The sequence below is a fragment of the Equus przewalskii genome, chromosome 2, assembly GCF_037783145.1.
Source record: "Equus przewalskii isolate Varuska chromosome 2, EquPr2, whole genome shotgun sequence".
Lineage (NCBI taxonomy): Eukaryota > Metazoa > Chordata > Mammalia > Perissodactyla > Equidae > Equus > Equus przewalskii.
Window position 1 is genome coordinate 51,733,459 of NC_091832.1, and position 27,879 is coordinate 51,761,337.

The window sequence follows — 27,879 nt, forward strand, 5'->3', positions numbered from 1 at the left end:
GCTTTGTGCCATTGACAGAGTGTAAAGAGGGGACCTGTTTTACTTTGAGACTTGTGACCTGACATGCCTATGTCTGGCCAGCCAGAGTGAATGGGGTCAGGGTTAGCTACCTTCATCTATGCAGTCACAAAGGTAAAGATGATACTGGAGAGTGTATTCCCTCCCGGGAGGCCTCGGCCTCACGCCCCAGCAGCCCCAGCAAGACTTGCGAAATAACACCTTTGTCTGAGACAGGGTTATGCATCTTCTCTTCTACACCCTCATGACAAGTGTAGGTGGCTTAAGGTCAAGAAGCGAGGACGTGGACATGGACCATCCCTCTGAGCAGCTCTAAAGTAAGGCCAAGCACACTGCCTTTCCTGTAAGTTCTTGCCCAGAACCCCTTCACTCCTTTGACATAGCTGTCTCCAAATAACTTTTTTTTTTGGCATGTGAAAGTGAAGTCCGTGTAATGCGGAGGAGGCCTCCCATAGATTTTAATTTGAGGCAGTAAAGATGTCCTTCTTGAAGATGCCATCATGAAGGCCTCACTTTTCCTTTCTCAGTGCCCTGTGACCAATAGCTATTTTTCCTAATAGAAATGTCAGCAGGGCATCTTCCAGGAAACGATCTAGTTTTGCTTCCTAACTGAGGTTGTCAGACGTGAGACCAGCTGGTGGTGTAATTTTTTTTAAGGCTTTTCTGAGTGATGGGATTATTTGCTTGTGCTTAGAGATTACTTGCTTTTTCATGCTTTGAATCATGTTAAAGAAAATGGTGTAAATGTTATTTATTGGCAGAAATCAATTAATACGTCTTTTTTGTGAACAAGAAATTAATGTTGAAACTTTCTTACTGTAAATTGGAAGTCGTCTTTTAAAAAAAAGAAGGAAACACTCTTAAAATTAAGTGATAACTTTATCGGCTCCCTGTGTCTTTATTTCCTGGTGGAGGTAGTAATTTCAGAAGCCAAGAGAAAGCCTGACCTTTGATGTCTGGTCTCTGATAATGCCAAAGAATTCCCCTGTCAAGGAAAGGAATCCCACCACAATAAAAAGGACCTCTTTCCTTCACCTCTTCAGCCCTTCAGTTTTAAACTGGCTTTACTGGCTATAGTGGTGTTTCTATTTCTCCCACCCAGAATCCATTCCCTTGTTCCAGCCTCCTTCCTGGCACTTTGCCCACCACTAATTCATGCTGAAGTCCCAGCTCTTTCTGTGGCTTCTCCGGCAGAGGCCGCTACTTGAAGAAAGGAAGACAGACATCCCAGAAAACATACAGTCTTTACAAAAGATAAAAATAATTTTTATTACAGTAATTTAATGTCTGCATGTGATCCTAATAATAGACATGGATGAATTCTATCTTGAGAGAAGTCGAAGAAGCCAGCGAGAGGAGTTGAATGTGGAGTTGGACCACCAAGAAAAGGAAGTGTCAGACCAGCCTTTTGATTCCTCTGAAAAGCAGAAATATCACGAAGTGCTATGTATTCACAAGGAAAAATAACCTCCTCTAGTCCAGTGGGGGATTGAGGGTGGAGAAAGTGCCCAGGGCCCTTGAGGAGGAGAATGTATCGGAGGGACTGCTGTGGGTTGTGGCAGTAGAGGTGAGAAGTCTCGATCTCAGCCCCGCCAGGCCTCAGTCCAGCAATTTGACTGTAAGGACAGCCACATAAGGGCCACAGTGCAGTTTACAGGCAGGCCAGAGAGCGAGCCCAGATTTCTCCTTTCAAAAGAGCTGAGATGCATTCAGGGATCTTGTTATCCGAAGAGTGTCCTGACTTAGCAGTGTCCTTATACCTCAGCTAAACCTTCAGCAGAATGAGATAATAGCTGCCCTTATTTCCAGAGTTGTGAAAAATTTTTGTACAAGCCTGGAATTTAAGAACTCAAATGCAAATCCATGTTCGACTCTTACTACGTCTAGATCCAATCCCTCTTTCTTGCCTGTTGTATGTAATTGCATGGTCTTTTTGTTTTTTTATCACAACTTTCAGGTTTTAGAAAGAAAGTCTGTTTAATTTTGATACAGTGGATTAATAACTTAAAGGTAAATTAGGCCGTCTTTTTAAGGTTGCTGCAGTTCAGGAGAAGGTTCATCCAAGAATTGAAGGAGGTGGGAAGACAAGGTTATTCTTTGTTTGGAGGCCAAAGCAGCCCCTTGCAGTGTCCACTGGCCAGGAAATCAGCCCTTGTATCTCCCCGAGCTCCGTTTAGCTGCGCTAGGAAAGAAGGTTGATGCAGACCCAGTTTTCCAGGTCCTGGTCTGTGTGCCCTTCTTTGTGGCTGAGTTAACTTGGCTGTTTTCCCTCTGAGCTCATCACTTATTTATCCTTCTCTTATAAAAATCTGCTTCCTAAAGAGCTGACAGCCTTTTGCTCTTTCTTTCCTGAGACCTAAAAGAGGTTCATGCAGCTCAGTTCTTCTCAAGGACACCCCATCTGCACTTTGTCCTTTTTGCTTATCTATAAAAAGACAGAAGGAAAGAGAGAACAGTGGCTGATGTGATGTCAGTGTAGAGGCTTCCTTGAAGAAGGACTAACTGGAAAAAAGGCTGAGTGCCCTCACAGCCTTTGGGGTTTGGGTATAGTCGACTCTGAGAACCCTGAATAGATGCCTGTTACATCATGTGTGTGCTATGGAAAGATTTTGCATGGCAGGCCTGGAAGCCTCATTCTGTTCCCATGGGGATCCGCTCACCCTAGCTGCTCGGCCCCAGCACTGACCACACTTGACCTGTACTGGGTATTTTTGCACTCACAGAGATCCCTTACTTTAGAGTGACTTAACCAAAAAACCTGGATTCCAGAGGGACCAGGTCATGCCATTGTCAGCTTAGGAGAGTCTTCCAAGCCCCGCAGTGGGCCACTTGTGTCCCTCTTCTGTTGTTCTTGTTCCCATGAGTGTTTGGCATAGACAAGTGCCATCAGTAGAATTTGGCAACATCAGGAGCTGGAATCAGGAGAGGACCAGAAAAAGAGATGGAGCCCAGGGGATGAAACATGGTCCAGATTTGTACTGGTGTGTCTGATGTGACTTGGTTTCAATTCCTTCCCATGGGTCACTGTGGTCTTCCCTTCTAGAGAAATCCAAACTCCTCAGAAGGGACAGTGCTTTCTCTGCTAATCCATTCTGGTCTGCTTCCTCAGTTCTCCTGGCAAGAAGAAAACTCTTTTCTGAGAGCACAAATAAAAAACTAAAAAATATACCAGACTTCATCCCTGGGGAGGAGGAGAGAAGCAAGAGCAAATGCCCTTCCTTTCTCTAATATGGGGAGACTGAGGCACAGAGCCAGGGAGCCACTTGGCTGCTCAGGGTAGTCTCAGAGTGTGTCATTCGAATGCCAGACTCCCAGCACTAGATAAAGACACTCCTCAAGAAACAAGAGTTCAGGTTTATGTTCTCTGGGATCCCTTGCTTTCTTTTTCCCATCTGAGAAAACTGAAGTCTCTGGTCACCCTACTCAATTACAAAAAAAAATCTACTTAAGTGCTTTTTCCATTTATCTGTGCTCTTGGTGACCAAGGTTGGTTTTCAGAGTGACCCATATTCCTGTAGGAGCAGCCAGCCTCTTCTCCCCACTCTGTGCGAAGAGCCACAACATCTATTGGTAGTCTCTTAGCTAATCATCCCTTAGGGTGGTGGGTGTGAACAGACTTCTGTTGACATGGGTGCCATTGAGGAGTAATCCATAAAGTACAAGGTGGCAGCCTCAGGAGCAGGGTGGGTGTGGGGCATCCTGCTGACCAGAACCAGATAGCTAGGCAAAAAACAGAGCAGTTACATAACTTTGTTTACTATGGCTGAAATGGCTCTAAGAAGACAGAGGCAGCCCCCTGACAAAAGAAAGTGCCAGAGATGGGGAAAGCTACAGGGAGGGAGGTCCCTGTTAGATAATAAGGGAGTCACCAGAGGAGATAGTGGATTGGGATGAAAGGAATCTGCTTTGTTATTGACACCAGCCAAGTCACCTAGGACAGGCTTCCCTGTCCTCAGCCTCTGCCTAAACCATGCCAGCTGCCTTCCGGGTTGCACCAGCAGCAAGTAGAGCTGAGGCTGCAGGGAGGAGCTGAGAAATCGGACACCTGTTCTTGGATGAATCTCTGGACTTTGTTACTGTACCCCCTTAATCTCCCACTTTTCAAAGAGGAGGAATTCTCCTTAAATATGGGCAGAAAAAGAGAAGTCAGTCAAGGTTCCTTATGCTCTATGCTTCCACCAATCTCTTCCTCTCTTCTGTGAGGCTGGATGGACACCAGAGAACATGATGGAGGGAGCCTGTTAGAGCTCCTGTCCAAGCTCATAGCCTAAGACTCTGGGAAGGAGGGTGATTTCCACTGGTGCCAGGGCAAAGGGGTTTCTGACCTGAGAGAGAAGGGGATAAGCGCAGCAGAGCCCGGGCCCAAGTAGACAAGCAGAAGTCCAAGAAGCCCAGGAGAAAGGCTCAGGTCTCCAGCAGGGCCTACCCCGTCTCCTCCTACAAAGCTGTTTACTGGACTCCCTATTCCCATAGAGATGAAACGGGTAGCCAGTCCCCAGCTCCTTGCCCATGGCTGCCACCTCCTTGTGTGAGAAACAGGAAGTTGGGCCCCTTGTCAGCTCAGCTGCACCCTCTACATTAAATATTTATCTTGGAGTCCAGGTGAGAGCCCTAGAGAGTAAGACGCTCGCTGCTGGTGAGAGAGGGTATGGCCAGGATTCCTGGAGTTGGAAGATCTTCAGCTTCACCATCTTTGGAGAACAAAGAAGAACATGAAGGAGATGTGGCCCTTCTTAGTCGTGAGGATCCTGACAGGTGGGAGAAACTGGTGACAAGGGAAATGGGCACATATTTTGTCCCTGCGGGAGGGAAGAAAATGGTGCCTAGGGGTGAGTAAGTAAGTATCCAAGCTTTAGGGGAGGAAAAATGCACTCTGCCTGCCCTCAGGAAGTCGGAGAGCTCCCACACTCTTTTCTGCAGCTGTCTTCCGTGGGCAGGGCACCCCCCTACCCTCACCCCAGCCCCTCAGCTCTCCTGGAGAATCACTGATTCTTGGAAGGGCGGCCTCCAAGGAGATCTGTTCAGCTCCCTTCTCAGTATAATAATTGCCCTTACAAAGGTGCCCCACGGTTGGCAGATTACAGAATTCCTGTAACCGTTTAAAAGCTCTTCCTTGGAAACCGTGGATCTGCTTCCAAATGGGTGCCCAATGGTCCCCCTTCTGCCGGGGCAGCCGGGTCTGTGCAAACGCAGTCCTGAAGACACTGGGAGCGAGCCAGCATGCCTCTCTCTTAAGCTTCTTCTCAACCTTAACTTCCACTTTTCACGTGTGATATTGTTTCAAGCTGGTTCACTACGACTGGGACCTTTTTTTAACTCAGTTGAGAAAAGATAGAGCTAATAGCATCAATGATGGTAGGAATTTAAGAAAACATTCATCTTTTCTCCATTCCCTTCCTTCTCCCCTCTGAAGGTTGAATGATGTGTTTGGAAAACACTCTAAAGTACACGGTGGCCTCAGGGCACCAATATTACACCCAGTAGGTATGCAATAAACGTCTTCATATTTTCATAATTTATAATTGGTCACTCCCAAAATGGATCTGAAATTGCCCAATAACTATTTGCTCTTTGGTTGGCTTGGGGCTTGGGGTCCCAGAACCAAGCCAAGGGCTAAGAAGTACTCCAGAGTCTGTCTATCAGCAGTAAACATCCAGTAAACATCCTCACTTTCTACGACAGGCCCGGTGCCCACACAGAGGCTTGGGGGAGGAGAGGAAGAGGGATGACCAGGCGGGTGGGAAGCCATTGGGCGCGGGCTCTTGGGACCGGTGTCAGAGCAGCGGGAACAGCGGAAAAGCAGCAAGATCAAAACAAATACGTGTATGGGAACACCAAGACCCTGGTAACCCCATCTCGGCCAAAGGGACCCCGCCCTCATCCTCTTCAGGGGCGCGGCTCGCCCGGGGAGGGGCCGCTCCCTCCGGCAGATTTCCTTTCCGGGCTGCCCACCGCGGTGCTTGCACGTGTGTGAGCATCCGCCCGTTTGCAGTGCACGCGCGCGTGTGCGCCTGTGTGTTTGCACACGCCCGGGCGCGCGCTTACGCAAGCACGAAATCGCTCTCCCCAGGGACGGCGGGACCTGAACTCGGCCCGCTAGGCCTCTCTGCCTGTGGCGCCCTTATCTCGGCCCCAGGCTGTCTGCATCCCGGCCCTGTCTCCGAGGCTGCCGGCTCCGTATCAGTTGCTGGCTTGGCCTCTGGAGTCAGTCCGGCCCTCCGTCCTGGCTCCGCCGCGCGAGGCTCGCTTCCCACACGCTGGAAATGTCGCTGGAAACTCTGAGCGGCGCGCGCCGGTCCTCCCGCCCCGCCCCGCCCCGACGCCAGCCCTGCGGTGGGGGCCGGGACAGGCAGCTGGGAAACCCGAGCAGGCTCCCCGGGGACCCTCGGTGGCCCCTCCCGGCGCCGCCTCCCGCCGGCCCGGCCCCCTCGGCGGGGGCGTCGGCGTCTCCGCCCCGCCCGGCCCGGCCCCGACGGAGGGCACTCGCACGCCCCGGCCACGGCGGGAGAGGGAGTCGCCGCCCCCAGCGCCGCGGCCCGCCGCCCGGACGGGAGGGAGGCACTCCGCCGCCGCCCGCGCCTCTCACGGCCCGTCCTCCCGGCGCGCGCCCTCGGCCCGTCGGTCCCCCGCTTCCCCCTCGGGCGCGGGCCCCGCGGAGCCCGCCCTGACCCGGTCACGAGGGCGACCGGCACAGCCCAGACTGCTGCCTGCCCTCCCTCCCCGAGGGCCCGCCGCGGCCGCGCCAGGCAGGAGCCGGGCAGAGATGCTCCTGCCCTGCAGGGCGTCCCCGGGCCCCGCCACCTGCTCTCCGGGGAAGGTAGGTGCCGGGAGGGAGAGGAGGCGGGGGCCGCAGTCCCGGAGGGACCCGCGCCCGACCCGAAGGGAAGGCAGAGGGCCCCTCCTCCTGGGGTCCTTGTCCCAAACTCTGAGGTAGAGGTGAGAGGTCTTCCCTCAATCCAAAAAAGGCAAAATTCGAGAAAACCTGTCCTTGTCCAGGTGGACTTGTAGCTGGAAAATACCCGGGAAAGCGCCGGGAGCCAAGCGCCAAGGTCAGGGCGGTACTTGGAGGTGGGAAGGAGTCTGCCCACTCCAGCAGGGCTGCTTCAGCTCTTCCAGCCCTTTGGAGCTGGCTGCGGGGGTGAAGGGCTGCCTGAATTTCTGGGGGTCCTGGGAGATTTCCTGGCACCCTCTGTCTTCTGCCAGATGTGGGACCAATTCCACCGTGCCTCCATCTGCCCTATGAGAAGTCCTCAAGTCTCCTGGCACGGTGCCAGGAGAGAAACTCAGCCACCTTTGCTCACCCACCCCTGCATATCCCTGGGGGGTGCCACCGGAGAGCAGTGTTGGGGAGAGGCAGATTGAGCCACCATGGAACAGCAACCCCTGAAAAATCGGGGTGTGGGGGGACCTCCTGCTCTCCCCATCCTAATAGAGGGCAGTTCTCACTGAGCACAGCAGGGTGGGATGGAGGCGAGGGAAGGAGGCCGGGGTCAGCTGATGGCTGAGACTGCTGATGCTGACCTTGCAGTTTGGCCTCAAGCAGTCAGCTGGGCAGGGAGGGGTTGCTGCTAGGAACCGGCCTCCAGATCTCAGGCTCTTCCTTGCCTCAATTTCCCTGCGAGGGGAGGGAGAGCAGCAGAACTGGGGCGTGTCTGCCTGTTTTGCTTTTGGTAGGAGTCCTAATTGGATCCAGCTGGTGAGCTGGCTCTCCTCCAGCCCCAGCCCTCCACTCCCCTCGCAGGCAGGGATGGGCACGGAAAAGCTATGTCCCCGTAGGTCTTTCGAATGTCAGAAGGAACCCCCACTCAGAACAGAGACAGAACTGCCGCCAGCCTTGTCTGTACCCTCCAGCCCCCCATGGCCTGAGCAGGAACTGGGTAGAGGAGTAATCACAGCCCCTATTCTACCTTCCCCCTGGTCCCCATAACTCTTGTGCTGCTGATATGACCCCCCCCCCCCCCCACTGCACATTCCCCCACCTACTACTTAGCTGTCTGTATCCACAACCCTCATGCTGCTCACATGACCCCTGGTGGTATCCCCACAAGTCACATTCACAGCACTGCGCTTACATTCCACCACACACACGCACACAGCACCTCACAAGGACCTTGCAGCCCTCCCGCGAACCCCTAGAACTCAGAGGCACGCACAAGCCTAACTGAACAAAAGTGCCAGAATTGGCCCAGCCCCAGAAGGCGGTGGAGGTTGGCTCAGCTTCTGGCCCGGTCCAACAGCACAGGTGAGAAGGGACAGGCTCCAGACCTCAGCTGCCTGGGTAGAAAAGCCCTGTTGGACAGCCATCCTGCCTCTATCTCTGGGGTGCCGGGAGCCCCATACCCTGACCCAGCCTTTGCATAGGGCAGAGGAACCTAGCTGGCCAGTCAAGCATGGTGCGCCCAGGAAGATCTTTTGCTCAAAAAGCAGCCTGGAGGGGTAAGGGAAGGCGGTGCGTGCACAGCCCTCAGCAGCACTCTTCCATGAACAAGTCCAGCTTTGCCCTCAGCTACTTCTTCCCTCTCCGCTCCCACCCCTTATCGGCACCCTGAGCCCTCTGAGGCTTCAGTCCTAGCAAGCAAAGGATGCCAAAGAAGGGAGATGAAACTCTGAGCCCAGGAGTGGTTCCTGCTGCCTGGAAGTGCCCCCACGCTCTCCCAGTCCCTGGAACCTTGGCCCCGTTGGGCAGGAGGCCGGTGGCCTTGCTGTTGTCCAGGGCTTCTTCCCTGGTCTGAGTAACCCCTTGTGCCCGCTGGCGAGCAGATGCTCACACAGGGCCTGGGGGAGGCAGAGGGAATGGAAACAAAGTCCTGAGTGCCCAGGCCTGTCTTTGCCAGCTGCCCCAGTTCCCTGTGCCTTCCCTCTGGGGGAGCGGGCTGCACTGTACAGTGAGAGCCCCAAAGGGGCTGGCCAGCAGGCCCATGTGCCCCAGGCTTTGTCCAGCAGGTCTGCTCCTGGCCAGCCTCCCCTCCTCCTTGCCCAGGCCTTCCCCTCCCCCACTCCCACCCAGAGCTCCTGCCCAGGGCCCAACAAGCAGCCCATTGTGCCTCTGGGAGCCGGCACGGGCAGCCTGCAGGCGGGTGCCCGCTCTGGCTGTTTCCTGGGTCCGTCAGCTCCCACCCAGCTGGCCCTGACCCCTCCCACAGCCGTCCCCTCCTCCCCACCTGGAGGTCAAGCCCAGGGGCCACGGCAGCCTGGGCTCAGAAGGACTTTTCCTTCCTCCTTCTTTCCCCACAGAGGACACACAGTGGAGCAGCTGGCACACCCGGAGTCCTCCGACCTTGACCCAAGGATGCAGGCCCCACCCTGCAGCCTTCCCACTGGGCTCAGCCTGGACGACTTCATCCCGGGCCACCTCTGGGCCCACCTAGGGTCATCTTCCCGGGGAACACAGGTGAGTGAGACAGTGAGGGAGAGGGGGTACTGTGGACCCACAGTTGGTGGGAACCTCGCAGGACAGGTAGGGGCAGGAGGATTAAAGGAATGGAGGGAGGGAAGGATCTGGAGGAAGCTCTAGAGAGCCTTGCTGGCTTCCCACAAAAGGGTCACGCTGTCCCTCCAGCCCTCAGCACGGGCTCTGGCTGTACCCTGGTAGCCATCCCTCCCGCCTTCTGCAGAACCCTCTGGGCCTGAGCTGCTGCTCCTGGCCCCTCCCCACAGGTGCCCGTGATCCGGAATGGTGGCTCCAACACCCTTAATTTCCAGTTCCATGATCCTGCGCCCAGGACTGTATGCAATGGGTACTTCCCACCGAGGAGAGATGCTTCCCGGCACCCAGGTGGGTCTGCTCAGGGATCCCATGTGGGGGTTGAGGGATCAGGACCTCCTGGGCTCTGCCATCTGGTACCACCCTGGGTCTGGCAGGAGGGGCAGGAAAAGGATGGGAGGTCTCTGAGCTCAGCTAACTGCCCCTCCCTGTGTGGGCATGCTGGCCTGTGGGAGTGAAATTCTCGGTGGGAGAGAACAGGCAGATACCCACCCCCCCACCAGTGCCAGGGAAGGAAGTGTGCAGGGAACACAGCCTTTGGGGCCCAGGGGGACCTCCGGCAGGCCAGGGAATAGCTTGGGTCAGGGATGGAAGGGTGGAGGAATGTGAGCATAAGCTGGCTGTAGAAGGGGTGGGAGCTGCACCTTAAGGTCTGTACTCACCGGCCCAGCAGAAACTTGGAGAGGCAGCTCTGAGAGCCTGTCAGCTCCTAGGCTCCTGTGAATCACCCCAGCCTGGCCCATGTGGTCTGGGAGATCCTGGGACCTCCTGGGTGTGGGCCCACCCTGAAGGCCTCTCTCCTAAGGAGGGTGGCATCCTGTATTGAGCATTCCCTTGAGGCAGGCACTATGTCAAGTAGTTTGTTCATTTAACAAATAATTGTTGAACACTTAGAGCATGCCGGACACTGTAAGGACACTTTACAAGCCTTTTCTCATTTAATCCCTTGGTATACTGGCAGGGTAAGTCACAGTTATCAGGATCTTCTCAGTGACAAGTCTGAGTTTCAGAGATGTTCAGTCGCAGAGGCTGAGCTGAGAGTCAAACCTTTGTTCGTCCGGCCCGGAAGCCCTTACGCTGCTACCCTGGTGACCTGGGGGCTGAAGGTTCTGGGAAAGTTGAGGGCACAGTAGCCACGTCTGGTGAATGTGTTTCTGTCCCTTATTGGGGCCTCTTGACTGTGTGTGAAGCAGTGTGCTGGTCACACACTAGATCACACTGAATCTTTGGCACGGTTCCCCTCATTTTACAGAAGTGGCAGCTGAGGCCCTGAGAGGTTGATTGCTATGCTCAAGGTCACAGAGCCAGTTTAGGTGGCAGAGCCGGGGTCTGAATTCAGGTCTGTCCCCTCCAAGCCAAGCATCTTCTCTGCCACATCCTGCTGTCTCCCCGCCTAGGATGACCCCAGCATTCTCTGCAAGTAATGATTCCCAGCCCTTGTTCTGAAAACTCTTAGGACAGCCCCAGGAAAGCAGTGTTGGGCGGGGGTAGGCACAGATTTCTCAAGGCAAAATCCATTTTCATTCACTTTTAGTGAAAAATAAACAGAGGCCTGCAGTCCTGCTGGGGATGGGGAGATTAGTAGTTTGCGTCATCAACTCCAACAAAGGAGATGCTGAAACTTTTGAACCCACAGGGGTCAGTGTTCTGAGGAGCTAAGGGACAAATAAGTTCAGGTGGGGCCCCTGCCCTTTGCTAATGCTCTCCTGCACATGCCCCACAGACCCTGCTTGGTATCAGACCTGGCCAGGGCCTGGGAGCCGGCCCTCTGGGAGCCAGAAGACCCCAGCCTCCCAGCATCCTCAGGACTGGTCAGCCACATGGACCAAGGACAGCAAACGCCGAGACAAGCGCTGGGTCAAGTATGAGGGAATCGGGCCTGTGGATGAGAGCGGCATGCCTATTGCCCCCCGATCTGTGAGTCCAGGGCTGGGGGCCACTGAGATGATTTACTTGTGTGAACTAAAGTGGGTGCCATAAGAGCTGTACCCAAACCATTCCAGACTAAAGCAGGGGTTCAACCATGATGGGTTTTGGGAGGTCATAAGCCCCGTAAAGTTATGGGCACTCTTGTGTGTGTGAGTTGCACAAGTGATTTGTTGGGGGGAGGGGGACATAGAATGCCCCAGGTGGAGAGCCTCTGGTGGAGAGCCACTGTTGGGAGGGCCGACCCTGGCAGGGACACTCTTAGTCTCGTAGCCCCAGGGCCCTGCACGGGCGCTCGTGAAATAGTTGCTGAATGAATGACTGGCTGAATGAGTGAGTGGGAGTCCTGAGTGAGAGGCCTCACACTGTGGCAGGCGTGGAAGGACGCGGGGCCCAGGCTTTGGGGGGCTCTGCCCACTTCCGCCTCCATGCCTGTGGTGAGCCGGCCACCTGCCTCTGGTTCTCCACCTCCTCATCTGAACTTGCAGTTGGTAGCATGCCCTTCCTGCCTCCCAGGGCTGTGCTGAGTCTCAGGTGAGCAGGGGATGTGAGAAAGCATTCCCCTGTATCATTGCATTTATTTTTCATGACCTAGAAACACATGTTCTCTGTGGAAACATCAGAAACAGAGAAAAGCAAGGAGAAAAAACGTAAAGCACCCAGTCTCACAACTCAGGGATCATCAGTGATGGAGATGCTTCCATGTATCTTTTTTTTTCCCCTGATTTTTTTTTTTGAGGAAGATTGGCCTTGAGCTAACATCTGTGCTCATCTTCCTCTGTTTTATGTGTGGGACACTTGCCACAGCATGGCTTGATAAGTGGTGCTAGGTCCATGCCCGGGATCCAAACTGGCGAACCCCCGGGTGCCAAAGCAGAGCATGCAAACTTAACTGCTACACCACTGGGCTGGCCCCCCATGTATCTTGTTCATATGGAACACGCTGCGTGAAGTTATTGTTGTTAAAAATATCACACAGCCCACCCACTGGGCTGCAAGGGTGGCCAGAGAAAGGACTCAGTAAGGAAGAGCTTCTGTGACTCCATATTGGGAGGGTGGCCTGACTTTGCCTTTTGTGATCCCAGAGCGTTGACAGCCCCAGGGACTGGTACCGGAGAATGTTCCAGCAGATTCACCGGAAAATGCCAGGTGAGACCCCCTCCCAGGGCCTTCTCTCTGCCTGAGTGGACTCAGGCCCCTGGGGCTGGGGTGGCAGTGGGGGCAGAAAAGGGAACTCATCTACTCAAGGGGGGGCTTCTCCACCCACCCCAGGCTCTGTGGTGAGTGGTCCCTGAAACAGACCAAAAGGAGCCTCCAGTCTCCCCCGCTCACCGTCCTTGGGGGACAATGACCAACATTGTCCCCGGTATCCTCTGAGGATACTGGGAAGCCATGAGGTCAGTCGCTGATTCAGGCAGTCCCTGGACCATCAGTTGAGCCCAGACTGGGTGCCGAACACTATCCTAGGTGCTGAAGATAAAACAGGGAACGGAAAAGACTCTCCCTGCCCTGGGGAAGCCGAGACAGAGCAGACAGAATCAGCAGAGGCGTGTCTCACGTGGCAAACGGTGGTGAGGGCCAGGGAAAGCAAGGCCAGGGCCCAGCACAGGGAGGCTGCCAGCCGCCGTGGGCCAGTCAGGCAGGGCCTGAGGAGGGGCAGCTGGGCGGGGAGCTGGGCGTGAAGGGGTTAGCGCTGCAGGGCTTGGGAAGATCGGGGCAGCAGGGGGCAGCAGAGACCCGGGGGCAGAAGCAGGCCTGGCATGTTCTGGAGCAGCAAGGAGGGGCTGGGCTGGAGTGAGAGGGGGCGTGTGGTGGGAGATGGAGTCAGAGAGGGGACAGGATTGGGTCATGCAGGGCCTTTGGGGCCATAATAAGGACTTTGGCTTTTACTTTGCGAGAGCTGAGGAGCCACTGGGAAATTCTGAGCAGAAGCGTGACGTGCTCTGACAAGTAATGGCTGAAAAGGCTCGCTCTGGCTGCCAGGTGGGGAAGAGATGGTGGGGCAGGGGTGGAAGCAGGGGACCAGTTAGGAGGCCTGGCTTTAATCCAGGCTGGAGATGACAGTGTCTCAGACCAGGGCTGTAGCAGCGGGCTACTGAGAGGGGTCAAGGATGACTTTAAACCTGAGCAAGCTGGAGGATGGAGTTGTCATTTGTAAATACAGGCAAGACTGTGGGAGGTGCAAGTGTAAGAGTCAGTCAGTTTTAGATCCGGTACATCCGCGTGGAGATGTCGAGCAGGCCGTTAGTACACAAGTCTGTAGTTAGGAGTGAGGCCTAAGCTGCAGATAGAAATACCTGGGACTCACTCAAAGAAATTTTGGTTTAAAGCTCCCTAAGTAATTCTACTGTGCAGCCAAGGTTGTGAAGCCCTGCAATAGATGGTGCTTTTTAAGCCAGAAGACTAGACAAGATCACCTAGGGAGATAAAGAGACAGCAGCCCGAGGTCTGAGCCTGAGGCTCTCGGATGTTTCGAGGTTCGATAGCTGAGCAGGAGGCAGCCATGCAGCCTGAGAAGTGCAGCCAGAAAGATGGGAGGAAGACCAGAGTGGTCTCCCTGAAGCCAAGTGAAACTGGAATTTCAAAAGGAGGAAGTGTTCCCTGTGACAGAGGCTGCTGACGGGCCAGCACGACTGACCATTGGATTTGGTGACGCGGAGGTCACCGGGAGCCTTGATGAGAGCGGTTCAGGCTGAAAGCCTGCTTAGTGAGAAGGGGAATTGGAGACAGTGAGTTAGTTATGGCCAACCAGAAAAATCCAGGAGCTGGAGGAAGATGTGAGATCGGAGAGGGGTGTTTCACTTTGTGTTCAAGGTGGGAGCTGTCGCAGCACGTCCGCGTGTCAAGGGGATCAGATGGGCTGGCTGGTCAGTGGCTTTTCCTAAGAGGCCCCAGAAAGTCACGAGCTGAGGAGTGGGTCTGGGCAAAGGGGGAGGGACAAGCATTTAGAAGAGGGTGCAGAAAAGGAAAGCGGGAGCAGAGGAAGTGATTTTCCCCCACCTGACACGGTAAGGGCAGGTCCCCAGAGGTCAGGGAGAGGGTGTGTGTGGGAACACAGCAGGGAGGAGCAGGAGGGTTTGGGCAGGTCCACTGCCCAGTTGGCTTGCTCAGGCCCTAAGTCGGCCAGAGGCATGTCAAGCCCTCCTGAGAAATGCCGTCCCAATTCCTTACCTCCCTCGGGACATTCTTTAGGCCCTGACTCAGCCCCTTGGCCCCTGCACTAGGCAGGAGGGGGCCTGGGAGTGGCTGAGGCAGCCTCACAGAGTTCTCCATCCTCGCTTGCTGCCCCAGCCTGACCTGCTCCTTTCTGCTCCCGCAGACCTGCAGCTGGACTGGACCTTGGAGGAAGCACCCAAAGGTGAGGGGGTGCAGGTAGTGGGCCCCAGCTCATTTGCCTCTCCCTGCAGCCATGCCTGGCTTTGGGGCTCCCCAGTTGGCTTAGTTCAACCTGAGTTTTTAGAGCCCATTTCCTGTGAGCTCCAAATTCCCTGGTAGGTGGTCATTAAGAGCCTCAGTCTTACTGTCCGGCGAATGCCTGGTCCTGGCCGTGATTTCTCTTTCCTCATCTGTAAAACGGGGGCACCACTCACCCCAGAGTTATTTTGAAGATTTAGCAAAGAGGCTTCTTGGCACGAAGCCCACAGTTAGTAGTTGGGAGCACCACCCCTGTTCCCACGAGCCACCCAGGAATGTGGGTGGGCCTGGGTGCCAGAACCTTCAGTGGTCACCCAGATGCCTTCAACTCTAGCTCTTACCTCCCCCGGCCCTGTCTTCTCTCACCTGCAATGGCTTCCTCATGTGTCCCCTCTACAGACTCAAGGCGTCCAGGGCTCCAGCAAAGACCTGCTACCAGGCCAGGCCAAGCTTCGTGTCTGAGCGGGTGAGCCATGGCGGAGAAGGGCATCCCCAGGGCTGCAGAGGGGTGCTGGCTTCCTTGTGGAGACTGCTGGCACCCCCTGGTGGGCATGGCCGGCACAGACTCGGAGCAGCCAGGTTGGGGTCTGACTCCCCCATGGCCCTGCCCTTTCTCAGGCTGCGCCCCACCCCCCCACCCCCAAACCAGATACTCCTCTCTGGGACAGGGGGGATGGGGGGTGGCGGGCAGGGGTGGGCTCTGCACCCACTCCTGGTCAGAAATGTTTGCAATGCTTCTGTGGTCAGCAGCAGGAACTCATCACCCCACAGATCCACAGTTCATGTCGAGTGTAGAGCAGGGGCCACAGCTGGGCGTGGACCTGTGCCCATCCCCTGGGAAGCCTGAGAGAAAACGAGGGGTGTAGAGGACCCCAAGTTTCCTCCCGCATGCCCCTCCAGATAGGTGAATGCTGCAGTCCCTTTCCTCTGCGCAAAGCCCACAGGCCCAGCTGGGCTGTTGGGGCCCTGGAGGGCTCCACCCTCGCGAGTCAGGAGCTTCACTCTGAGTGAAACAATGAGTTCCTTATTCCTTCACAGGGAGGAATAACCTCATTAGCGTAGCCGTATCGAGGCTCTCGGCATCATCAATAAGATAGAGGCTAACAGCTCAAGATGTGGACCCAGAGCTCTGGATTCACGCTGGTGTGCTGCCACTAGCCATGTGACCTTGGGCAACTTAACCAGTCTAAGCCTCGGTCTCGCCGTCTGCTAAGTGGGGATCACAGGGTGGTTGTGAGGATTAAGGCACATAGCAAGGCTCCACAAGCATTATTAGTATACAGGCTTAATTATAACCAGAGCTTCCTCAAGTTAGGAACGACATATTCCATTGTCATTATTACTGTTATTACTAATATTATTTCTAAAATAGAGAATGGAGTCATAATTACAGCCAGCAAATCCTGACCCTCTGGTCAGACATTCCATCGTTTGATAAGCTTGGTACAGTGTTTCCATATGGTGGAAACCTTCAAACTCAACAGAGGCTGGAACGTTCAAGCTAGCCAAGAAGGGAGCCCCCAAGGGGAACCAGGGCAAATGGGACAGAGCAGCGCCTCAGTGGCTGGAGTGGCTCTCACAGGTGGTGTCACTGAATCCGGCACCCTCAGGGAACAGAGGCCCAGGGAGCAGAAATAACTTGCCCAGAGCTCCTGGGTCAGGGCTGCAGGCGTGGTCCCCTGCCCTGGGTTTTCCTTGAACTAGGATGTAGAACCACACCCGTGGGCAAGGGTGCAAGACCACGTCAGCCATGGCAGCCAGAAAGACCAGCTTCATCGAAGCTGCACAAACACACAGATCTGAACACAAATGCAGGCTATTTCACCAAGGCCAGCAGGAAAGGGACTGGCCACCCGTGGAGCAGATGCTCATGTCAGGCATTCCCTTGGGTGGCGTCGTGTGTTCCCTCACCTCACTTTCACCACACCCTTACGAAGGTGGGACCCTCCTATTACAGGCATTGAATCTGAGGCTCTGAGAGCTCAGTAACCTGCCAGAAGGTCACACAGCTAAGTGGCAGAGCTGGGGTTTGAACTTGGGGCTCATAACTTCCCACTATTGAACACTTCCCACAGTCCAGAGCAGGTGCGGAGACGAGTGCAGCTCCCTCTACGAGGGCTGTGTGCTTACTTATGCCTCAGTCTCCCTCAAAGGAAGCTGAAGAGATGTCCTTCCCTTTCTGCAGAAGAAGCTGGGACCTCGCTGAGGAGTTTCCTAGAAGCACCTTCAGTCATAATCCTGGAGCGCCCTCCTCCCTGCTCCAGACCCCAAACCAGGTAGCCAGCCCGGCCTCCTCCCCACAGCGCCCCTCGGCATGTGCTGCAGCCAGGAGAGCCCGAATCCTTGGGAGGGCACTGGGAGGCATAGGGGTGGGGCAGTAACCTGAAAGCCTGCTCTGTGAGCCTGGCCAGTGTCCCAGTAGTCCTCCATTCAAGCTGATGCCCACCCACCTCCATGCAGGTGCCCAGACGCCGAGAGAAAGTGGACAACATCTGGACGGAAGATTCTTGGAACCAGTTTCTGCAAGAACTGGAGACTGGGCAGAAGGTGAGTATTGGCCTGGTCCTCTCCAAGTGGATGCACCCCTCAGCTAGTGCATTTTGGAAAGCGAGTTCACCTGCTCTGACTCACCTTTCCCACCCTTAGCCCAAGAAACCACTGGTGGATGAGCCTGTTGAGCAGCCCTCCCAGCCCATCGAGGTGAGTGCTGCAGGGCAGGTGGTGGGGAGGGGAGACCACAGTGTTGGGGGACAAATGAGGGAGATTCTGGGCAGCGTTAGCCCCAGTGACCAGGGGCAAAGGCCACCAACCCAAAGCTCTGACCCTCTCCAGCCCATACAGTTTACAGGGACAGTGCCTGGCATACAGCACGCACTCAAACATGTGTTGAGTAGATGTGTGTTGACCACAGCAGGAGCAGAGAAGGGAGTGGTTAGCGTGGACTGGAACTGTCAGGAAGAATTCTTAGAGGTGGCGCTGGGCTCTAAAGACTCACGAGGGCTTGGCCAGGCAGAGAGAAGGTGCTCAGGGCGCAGGAGACACAGAGGCAAAGGCTGGAGGGCCTTGTGTGTGGGTAACACTCAGCCGGCTGGGCCAGGCAGAAGGAGGGAAAGCAGGTTGGGTACAGTGAGGCCAGACTGGAGAAGGCCATGGAAGACTGGATGGGAGAGAAACAGGGAGGCCGGAAGGCTCTTGAGCGGAGAAATAACGTGACAAAAACGGTACTGAGGCGCCGTCATGGGAGGACCAGACGGGTGAGCTGGGTCAGGAGGGAGGGTCAGTGAGCGGCTGCGACGGGCGCCCTCCTGACACCCTGAGACACACCTCCTGCCAGAGGGCCTGTCCTGGCCCTGTGCCCTGAGCCCTGAGCCTGCCCTTTACCCAAGCAGGGCTTTGTCCTGCTGCCCTCTGAGCTGCTCATCTGACCTTTGACCGGCACCCGCCCACTGTGCACTGCCCAAGTCTCTCCCGGTCACCTGCCCCCAGGTCCTGCTGGAGAGAGAGCTGGCCAAGCTGAGCGCGGAGCTGGACAAGGACCTGCGGGCAATTGAGACCCGGCAGCCGTCCCCGAAGGTACGGCCGCTGGAGCCGAGCCGCAGCCGCTGGGCTCGGGTGGGAGGCGCCGGCCGAGCAGAGGTCCGCCGCCAGGCCTGCGCGCCCCTCGGGCGGACTGCGGCCCCGTCCCGGCTCCGGCTCGGCAGAGGACCCGGGGCGTGAGTGCTCCGCGGCTGCGGCCACGTCACCGCCCTGGGGCTCCGACCGCCCCGCCTCGCCCGCTCCTCGCCCCGCCCGCCGCCCGCAGCCGGGCCTCTAGGACCCCGCGTCCAGCGCCTCCGCCTCCTTCCCGTCCCAGCTGCAAAGTTTTCCGGAGGCGGCGGCCTGGCTGCGGACGCGTCCGGCCTGACCGCGCCCGTCTCCCCGCAGGTCTCCCGGTCGCCCCGACGGTCGCGGGAGACGCGGCCCCCCGCCGGGTGAGTGCGGGGCGGCGGGGACGTGGCGGCGGCGGGGAGGCGCGCCCGCGGGGGGCCGGCCGTCCCCTGGTTCGGAGCGCCACCTGCCCCAGGCAGGAGGGGCGGCGGAGCGGGCGAGGGGCGCAGGCCGCGCCCTTTCCTGTAGGGAGCTGGGACCTGGGAGCGGGACGCCTGGGCAGCAGGGCTGAGCGCGCAGGGTGTGAGGCCCAGACAGGTGGCTCACTCGGGTGTCCTCGCGCAGCCCGGCCTCCGCCTGGAGCTCCAGCGCGCCGAATGCACTTTACCTGGGTCCCTCCCGGCCCCTGAGCCCCCACAGAATGGCGGATGGAGGAAGCCCCTTCCTAGGTCGTAGGGACTTTGTCTACCCTTCCACCGCCCGAGGTAAGGACCCGATCCTGCTCTTTTTCTCATCCAGACGCCCACCACCATGCACCAGATACGCTCGTTGCCCCCCGGAGGTGGCAGGAAGGTCATAGATCCCCCTGCTCCCACTGGTGCCTGTCCTGGGGTGGGGGGCACAACCCCATCCCACCCTCACCCCCCCAGACATGGCTTTCCCAAGCTGAGGCAGTGCTTCTCCACAGACCCTAGTGCCTCTGAACGAGGGGGCAGCCCAGCCAGGAAGGAAGAGAAGAAGGTAAGGGGGGTGGGAGCATAGGGTCAGGGTGCAAGGAGGGCCTGGGCTGGGTCCAGTGACTGCTGGTCCAGACCTGCCACCTGCTTGGCTGAAGTAACGCCCTCTGTTTCCTCCTCCTGCCTAGAGGAAGGCTGCCCGACTCAAGTTTGACTTCCAGGCACAGTCCCCCAAGTAAGTACCCACCTCTCGCCTCCTCCTGGGGCCGTCTCTGCACTCTGGGGCGGAGAGGAGGACGGGGCTGCAGTGGGCGTCCTCAGAGGGTGCAGGGGACTCTGGGTGTGCTGGACGGGGTCTGACGCGCGGAAGAACGGGAGGACCTCAGCTTGCGGTTGTCCTTGTTCTGGCCTGCAGGGAGCTGACTCTGAAGAAGGGTGACATTGTCTACATCCACAAGGAGGTGGACAAGAACTGGCTGGAGGGGGAGCACCACGGCAGGCTGGGCATCTTTCCTGCCAATTATGTGGAGGTGAGCAGAGAGGGATGGGAGCAGGAGGAGCCCCACTCGTTTGGCAGAGACTTAGAGTGCAAACACCTTTATCCATCCACGGCCCTCCCTGGAGCTGGCTGCTCCCTCTCATCTCAGGTTTCTCGAGATCTGAAACTGTGAATCCCAGGGGCAGGGCCCAAGAGTCAGCCTCATTCATGCCCTCGGTCCCCACAGGGACTGGCCCTGTGCTTTGCATGGACTCAGGAAACGTTTCTTAAATGAAGGCTGATGATGGAGCTCAGCCCAGACCAGCTGGCTCCTGCACCAGCCACCAGCCCTGTCAGTGTCCCAGACGTTGTCCCAGACCACTCAGAGTCCGTCTATCTCCAGCTCTCTTTGGGAAGAATCCTAATTGCAACTGGCAAGAGTGCGAAGCACGCGGTTTACACGTTACATACGCATGCATCATCTCCTTCGCTTTGCTCTCTCCCTCATTCCTCTCAGTCACTGGGAAAGTGATGGATTATCCCCATTTTACAGATGCCCTTGCCAAGGTTCAGAGACACGTAGAGGATCCAGAATCTGAATCCAAAGACAGGTTCTGGATTTGATAGATATAGGACTAGTGTAGGTTATCTTTGGTGTCTTTTAAGGAATTTCAAGTTATCTAATTTATTGGCATAAAGTTGTTCATAAGATTTCTTTATTATCCTTTTAGTGTCAGTAAGATCTGTAGTGATGTCTTTTCTTTCATTCCTGATATTGGTAATTTGTGTTTTCTCTTGTTCTGGCTAGATTTGTTAGTTTTATTGATCTTTTCAGAGAATTAACTTTTGATTTCATCGATTTTTCTCTATTTTTGTTTTCAGTTTCATTGATTTCTGCGTCTTTGTTATTTCCTTCCTTCTACTTGCTTTAGGCTCAATTTTCTCCTTTTTCTAGTTTTTTAGGGTAGTAGTTTAGATGATTGACTTGAAACTTTTTCCCTAAAATAAGTGTTTCATGCTATAAATTTCCCTCTAAGCACTGCTTTAACTACATCCCACAGATTTTGATATTTTGTTTTTTCATTCAACTTGAACTATTTTCTCACTTCCTTTGTGACTTCCTCTTTGACCCATGGGTTGAGTTGTTGCTTAATTGAGGCTCTTGATTTTCTAGGCCTTGGTAGGCCCCCTTACCCTCAGAACAACCTCTCAGATCCTGAAATTCCACAAAGTATATACAGTATTCTGCATCATCAGTCATTTACACGTTAGGGTGAAATAGTTTATTAGCGTCTTGATTTTTATGAGCAGGGTGAAGTGAAGAGGGCATGGGGATCTGGACGTCTGGCGAGGTGGAAGGGGAGGAGGGGAGGGCCTCCTGGTTCTTAGCGGTGATAAAATTTTAGGCCCTCACTTTCAGAACAGGTCATCACTGTTCTCTGCTCGTTGGAACTCTCATTTCCTTCTGTGCTGCAGTTTAAATTCTCACTGGACTGGCTTCCGTCTCTGCGCTGCCACTGCCCACTCCGGTCGTGCCCACTCCATATACCTCTAGTGGAAATTCTCTGTCCAGGAGCCTTCTGGGACCAACCTCCTTGGTTGTGCACACTCTTGGCCACCCCCAGGCTTGTGACTCCCGTCTGACCTGGGGGCAGGTCTTGCCCATACCACCTTCTCTTGGTTGCCTCACCCTCCCAGAACCCCCGGTCCGTGCCCAGTTGATGCCCAGGTGAGCTTTCTCATGGCCCTTCTTCCTTCAGGTGCTGCCTGCAGATGAGGTCCCCAAGCCCATCAAGCCCCCGACCTACCAGGTGCTGGAGTACGGAGAAGCTGTGGCCCAGTACACCTTCAAGGGGGATCTGGAGGTGGAGCTGTCCTTCCGCAAGGTGCGGCCAGGCCACGTTGGGGGGAGGGGAGTGGCGTGGAGACACAGGTAAATGTGTGCGGTAGGAACAATTTTTTAGATTCAGGTGCACCCGTCCCAGTATTTCAACTTTTTTTCCCAATCTCTTTGGATATGTTTCCCTTAATTTAGCCCTTTTTATTGAGGAAGATTAGCCCTGAGCTAACATCTGCTGCCAATCCTCTGCTTTTTTTTTTTTTTCCGCTGAGGAAGACTGGCCCTGACCTAACATCCGTGCCCATCTTTCTCTATCTGTGGAACGCCTGCCACAGCATGGCTTGCCAAGCAGTGCCATGTCCGCACCCAGGATCTGAACTGGTGAACCCCGGGCCACTGAAGCAGAACATGTGAACTTAACTGCTGTGCCACCAGGCTGGCCCCAATTTAACCCATTTTTAAAAAGCTTCTAGGAACTTCTAGAGTAGCTGTGCTTTTTTTCAGTTGCAGGTTAGTAGGTTGTGAGGATCACAATTAGCATTTTTAAAAGAATAGAATACAAATATTAAAATATCTTGAATGTAGAAAGGTATTTTATCAAACTTTAGGCAGTTATGTGCATATGTATGTGTGTTTGTGTGTGTGTACTGGATTGTTAGTAAAACATATTTTTTACTATGGATTGTGCCGAGAAAGCTTGAAGCATGTTGTCCTAGAAAGTGGGGAACTAGTCTCCCCATGGCTGGTTTTGGGGCGGGGCCACAAAGGCGCCTGCTGAATGTCCCCCAGAAGAGCCAGCCCGGGAGGTAGGGGTGGAGGAGGCTGGAGGGAGAGAGGTGGGGCAAGAGAGGGCTGGAGACCATCCTCCCCAGGGCAGCCCCTAACGTCAGTCAGCCTGTGGGCTGGAGGATGCACTGGCTGCCCTCAGGGAGTTTGTTTTCTGATGTAATGGTGACAGGATCACCCCGTGTTGAGGCAGGGACAGGCCTCCATCATGGAAGTGGTGGCGCCTGCCCAGTGCTTGTTGCCAGTCTGCCATTGATCTCCTTTGCTCCTCACAGCAACAGTGTTGTTATGCTCACTTAACGTGTGAGGAAACCAGGGCTCAGAGAGGCAGAGTAACTTGCGCAAGGCCACACAGCCTGAATTGGCAGAGCCTGGTTTGGACCTGTGTTATTAGGCGCCACTCTCCCCTGTGACTGGAACTCCGGGGCGAGAAAGCGATGTGACCTTGGAGGGAGATGCGCAGGCATTGTCGGTCGGCTTCCTGAAGAGGCAGGACTTGATCCACACCTCGTGATGCATGTTGTGGGAAGAGCTCAGACTTCTGCTCACTCCCTCAGGCGGCCTGGGTTTGGCTCCTGACCCCACCACTTCCTAGCCATGCGACCTCCACATGGCCGGTGACCCCCTCCGAGCCTGATTCCTCTGTGCAGGGCGTCGGTTTAAATGAGACCGCCGCGTGGGTGCCCTGGGTGCGTGGTGCCCAGGAGCGCCCCGCAGACACCACCTCCTTCCTCCCCCAGGGGGAGCGCATCTGCCTGATCCGCAAGGTGAACGAGAACTGGTACGAGGGCCGCATCTCGGGCACGGGGCGCCAGGGCATCTTCCCTGTCAGCTACGTGCAGGTGTGCCGTGAGCCCCGGGGCCGCGTCTGCGACGATGGCCCCCAGCCCCCTGCGTCCCCCCGCCTGGCCCGTCACCCCAGCTCTCCGTTAGCACCACGCGGCCCAGCTGATCCCACCGATTGGCGGGGCCAGACCTCCCCACGCCACGCTGGCTGCTCCATCTCCACCCAGGAGCCCAGACCCCAGACCCAGGTAAGGTGACCTGCCTGGTACTGGAGAGCTGACCCGTGGCCCCCACGCCATATCCCCCATTCCTGCAATGGGTCTGCACTTGGGAATCCTTTGCAGACTGCCCCCGGGCAGACTAGTGTGGCGACTGGGCAGGACCTTGCCCTGCAGCCCGACCCTGGCCTGGTGGCCCTCAGACTCCTCGAGTTGTAGCCCTTGAGCTGTGGCCCAGGGAGGCATGGGGCAGCCACCCAGCTCTAGGTGGGACCCAAAGCCAGCCCGGGTCTCCTGACCCTGCGATCGGCCTGTGTCAGCCCCTGGGACAGGGTGGTGCTAGGAGTTGGGGATCTGTCATTGACCTGCTGTGTGACCTTGGGCAGATGACTTACATTCTCTGGGTTTGGCTTTTCTCTCCTGTAGAATGGGGGTAGTAGTTCCCACTGCAGAGGGTGGTTGGGTTTGAACTAAAGTTTATAGTAGCTGATGGTGAGGTCATCACTGGTCCTTGTGCTGCCATAGCCCCCAGTCAGGGGCACTTGCTCCTGTGTTCGTCCCTTCACCCAGCTAACCAGCATGCCCAGGCACAGCCAGTCCCCAGGACTCCTCCTTCCCCAGCTTTGTCCTGCTGTCATTCGGAAATCAGCTGCCTGCCCCACCTGGGCCCCACTCCCAGCTCCTGGGATGTGAAGTGGTCCGACTGCTCTGCCTGTGCCGTGGGGCCTGAGCGGACGGGATGAGGCCGTGTGGGCACTGCTGCTGGGGAATCTGCTGCGGGAATCTGGGCAGCCTGCTTCACTCCCCGACATGCCTGCATGTGCCCACCTTTCCTCCTGTGCACCCCTAGAATCTCGGCACCCCTGGGCCAGCTCCGTCCCATCCTGGAGGCTCCAGCCGTCCCCTGGACCTGGGGACCTCCTCCCCCAGCACTACTCAGATACACTGGACCCCGTGAGTACCGTCCAGGGGTGCGTGGTCAGGGGTGAGGGCTGCCCAGGGCAGTGCTGAGCACACCGACCCCCATAGGAGGCCCCTTCCCCCCAGATGGATTTAGTAAGCTCCTACTAGGTAGTGCTTGTCCTTGCAGTGTGTGTGGGTGACTGAGGGTTGGGGGGTGCTTGTCTGCGGTGTTCCTGACCCAGGCCTGTGGCCTTAACGCGAGCCTCCCACACTTGGCCCTCGGCCTCAGTCTCCTCTTTGGGTTTCCAGCGCTGAGGTCAGTGTATGTATGCGTGAAGCATGGGAACCGGTGGAACAGACTTGAAGGCAGTGGGAGCTCAGAGGAGGCAGGGTTTGGATGAGTAGGGCTTGGAGGGTAGGGACCAGGCCCGGGGAAGAATGCACAGAACCTAGATGGAGTTGCCATTCCAGGAGCTGGGCCAGGGGCTAACGGGAGCAGAGAGGGACCCTAGGAAATTCAATGGATGTGGCAGTGTTATGTTTAGACTCTCTGGGCCTGGGCTGGGGAAGGGGCGAGGCTCTGGTGGTTGCCATGACGATGTCTCCTGCAGGTACCGGGCGATGTACCAGTACAGGCCCCAGAATGAGGACGAGCTGGAGCTGCAGGAGGGGGATCGGGTGGATGTCATGCAGCAGTGTGATGATGGCTGGTTTGTGGGTATGTGGGGTGGGGGGCAGGCCAGAAGGGGATATCCTGGGGTCCCAAGGGGGATCTGGGTGGGCTGCTACTGCCTGGCAGTGCTGGTTCAGCAAAGATTCATGACCTGAGCAAACACGCCCCCCCACTCCCCCACACCACTTCCAGCCTGGCTACTGGGAAGGCCTGGTATGGGATGCTTCCCCAAAGCCAGCATTTCTGTTGTCTGATTTCATGCCCTGAGGAGGGGTTAGGCCTGGGAGGAAACTGGACCAGCGCAAGGTCACTGGTGAAGACATTGTGGACTCAGGGCGGCAGGGTGCCTGAACCCCAGGCCCCTGCTCCTTCCCACTACACCCATCTTCCTCTGGAGCAGTCCTGGGGGAGAGGTTCTGTCTCCTGAGACACCAAGCTCCTGATGGAAAGGACTGAGTCTCACACCTGTGTTTTCCCCATCCCCAGCTAGCATCCAGCTCCGCCCCCCATCCCTACCCCCAAGGAGGAAGTAGAGAAAGGTCCTGTCCCTCAGGACTGCCCAAGGGCAGCTCAGGCTAAGGACTAAAGCAGGAAGCCTCAGGTTGGCCTTGGCTTGGGTCCAGGGGACTGACCCAGCAGGCTTCACTTGCATGGCCCGTTTCCCCAGAGTGGGCGGGCCCTGTGCGAGGGGCTTCAGAGGACAGGGCGTCAGAGAGCAGTGAGCAGCCAGAAGCAGCAGTCTGCATGGCCTGAGGGTTGAGGGGCTGCCTGGGCAGGGGTGGCCACAGAGACAGTCCCTTGACCTGGCAGCCTGCCCTTTCTCATCTATATCGCAGCACCTCACTGCCGACCGGGCTTCGGGCGTGTGAGTGATCAAGTGATTGGGAAGCACTAGCTTGTTAACAGTCCTTGCCTCGGAGGGGTGCGCTTGGGGGCACATCCTAATTTTACTCTGTACACTTCTGCTTTTGAATTTTTTACAACTATTAAGAAGGTTTTGCAAATGTATCTAGACAAGAAGAAAAAGCAGCATTTTTGTGGGATAAGCCGCAAGTGCTTTTAGAGGAAGAGTATAGAAAGTTCAGTTTCTCAGTGATCTCACACATTTCAAGTGCTCGGTAGCCACATAGGGCTCGTGGTTATAATTTTGGACAGTGCAGGTCAGGGAAGGCTTCCTGGAGGAAGTGGAGGAGCTGGGCCTTAAGGGGCAGGCAAAGGATTTTGGGAGGCAGAGGGGAAAAGAGAGGCCCTGGGGGCCGGGGTGGGGGGCAAACATCAGCCAGGCCTGGGGGCAGGATGAGCATGGCTGCTCATGGAGAAGTCAGGGTGCCAGCCTGCTGGGAGGGAAGAGAAGGCGCATGTTCTAGCACCCCCTCCTGCACGCTGGACACAGCTCCTTGGGGTCGTAGCAACCAGAGGCCTGGGTTTCTCATGCAGGTGAGACCAGTGAATTTCTCCTCGTTTAAGTTCTGTGCTTCATCCTCCTGCTTCCTGCTTTCCTGAGGAAGCGTGCAGCTATTCAATGCTACAAAGTTAGACACAGTTGAGTACTGGATTCCTTGATCCTTACTGAATTGAGGAAGCGTAGCTTTGCCCACTAAGCTTCTGCCACTAGGGGGCAGGAAGGAGGAAAGCAAATCATCCTCCCCACCCCTCCGCCCAGCGCCTGCAGTTCCTGGCACTGCCAGTAGGGGACGCGGCCCTCACCCCTACATTCCTATTTTAATGGGAATTTAATGGGGAATGCTCTTTCTGTTTTTCCTCTTTCAGGTGTGTCCCGGAGGACCCAGAAATTTGGGACATTCCCTGGAAATTACGTAGCCCCAGTGTGATGGTCTCCGACGCAACTCAGAGCCCAGCCAGGATGGGGTAGGGAGCAGTAGCACTTACGGGAGGGAGAGAAGACCCCTCTCCCAGGTGCTCCTCCCCAGGCCCTGAACTGCTGGCATCTGCAGACAACCCCATCAGCCTTGCCCTTGGAGCCCCCTCGAAGCCCCTGGACTGATTCCCACCCACAACTCACAAGCATTCCTCCAACAGCCTTTTATTTCTTCCCTTACCCTACTCCCCAGATACAGAGGTCTGCTTTGAAGTGGAGACTGTTTCCAGACCTTATTGCGACCAGACCCCCAAGGACCCCACCCCCCCCCCTGCTATGGCTTTTCCTCTAACGGGGACGGCTCCCAGCTTCACCCCCATGGGGTTCCTCTAACAAGGACCAGCTTCCTAACCTCACAGAGACCAAAGGCAGCCTCCACCCCAGGGGGCACTCCGCCCCTGTCACTCCAGCCTGCCTTCTGTCCCTTGTGCCTTCCGGCCTCCAGCTGGGCCTGGGAGTGAGGTGGGGGGGTGGATGCAGCATCTCCTTAGCATTCGAAGCCTGGCAGGAGGTCTTACCCAAAGGCCCCCCTTCCCAAAGGCTGCCAAGCCCTGGGCCTGGGCCATGCCTTGTCCTGCTGCTGCAGTGACCAGCAAGGCCAGGACCTCAGAGAACCGGCCCATCCCAAATGTTTTCCAGGGAGACTGATGTATGCTGCCCTCCTGCCTCCCCAGCTCCCGCAAGTCCCCTCTGGAGGAGAATGTAAAATAAATCTGGATGCCACGACCTCGCCGTGCAGTCCTTTTCCTTTGAGGTGGGAGAGGGCTCCTCCTGCTTAGGATTACGGGAGCCTCTCTGCAGTGGGCTGTGCTGGGAGTCAAGTGGGATGTGAGCATGTGTAAGGGGAGGCTGGAAAAGCACCATTGTTATCTGAAGATCTCAGGTCTCAGGCAGAATTGCAGCCCCCAGGATGGGGCAGCCGTCTGACAA

General features: G+C 56.2%; 1 protein-coding gene across 21 annotated transcripts; it reads left to right on the forward strand.

Moving 5' to 3' along the window:
- On the forward strand, positions 1–27,675 carry SORBS3 (sorbin and SH3 domain containing 3). Of its 21 annotated transcripts, none has more exons than XR_011537668.1 (24): positions 144–335; positions 4,621–4,773; positions 9,253–9,409; positions 9,676–9,793; positions 11,226–11,419; positions 12,514–12,577; positions 14,748–14,786; positions 15,242–15,308; positions 17,028–17,118; positions 17,303–17,389; positions 17,489–17,542; positions 18,329–18,415; positions 18,767–18,813; positions 19,055–19,194; positions 19,398–19,450; positions 19,575–19,621; positions 19,802–19,916; positions 21,625–21,750; positions 23,231–23,524; positions 24,345–24,448; positions 25,009–25,115; positions 26,508–26,612; positions 26,841–26,939; positions 27,589–27,675. XR_011537668.1 is itself a non-coding variant. In XM_070611265.1 (23 exons), the coding sequence occupies exons 2-22, from the start codon at positions 4,667–4,669 to the stop codon at positions 26,900–26,902; spliced, it is 2,160 nt and encodes a 719-aa protein (XP_070467366.1). In that variant the 5' UTR covers positions 1–361; positions 4,621–4,666; the 3' UTR covers positions 26,903–26,939; positions 27,589–27,675. The 21 variants fall into 21 exon arrangements, 16 of the variants coding, with proteins under 16 accessions (XP_070467366.1, XP_070467370.1, XP_070467364.1 ...); XR_011537666.1 differs by having other exon boundaries at positions 156–361; positions 27,143–27,675; XR_011537667.1 differs by having other exon boundaries at positions 156–361.
- The last annotated feature ends 204 nt before the right edge of the window (positions 27,676–27,879 follow it).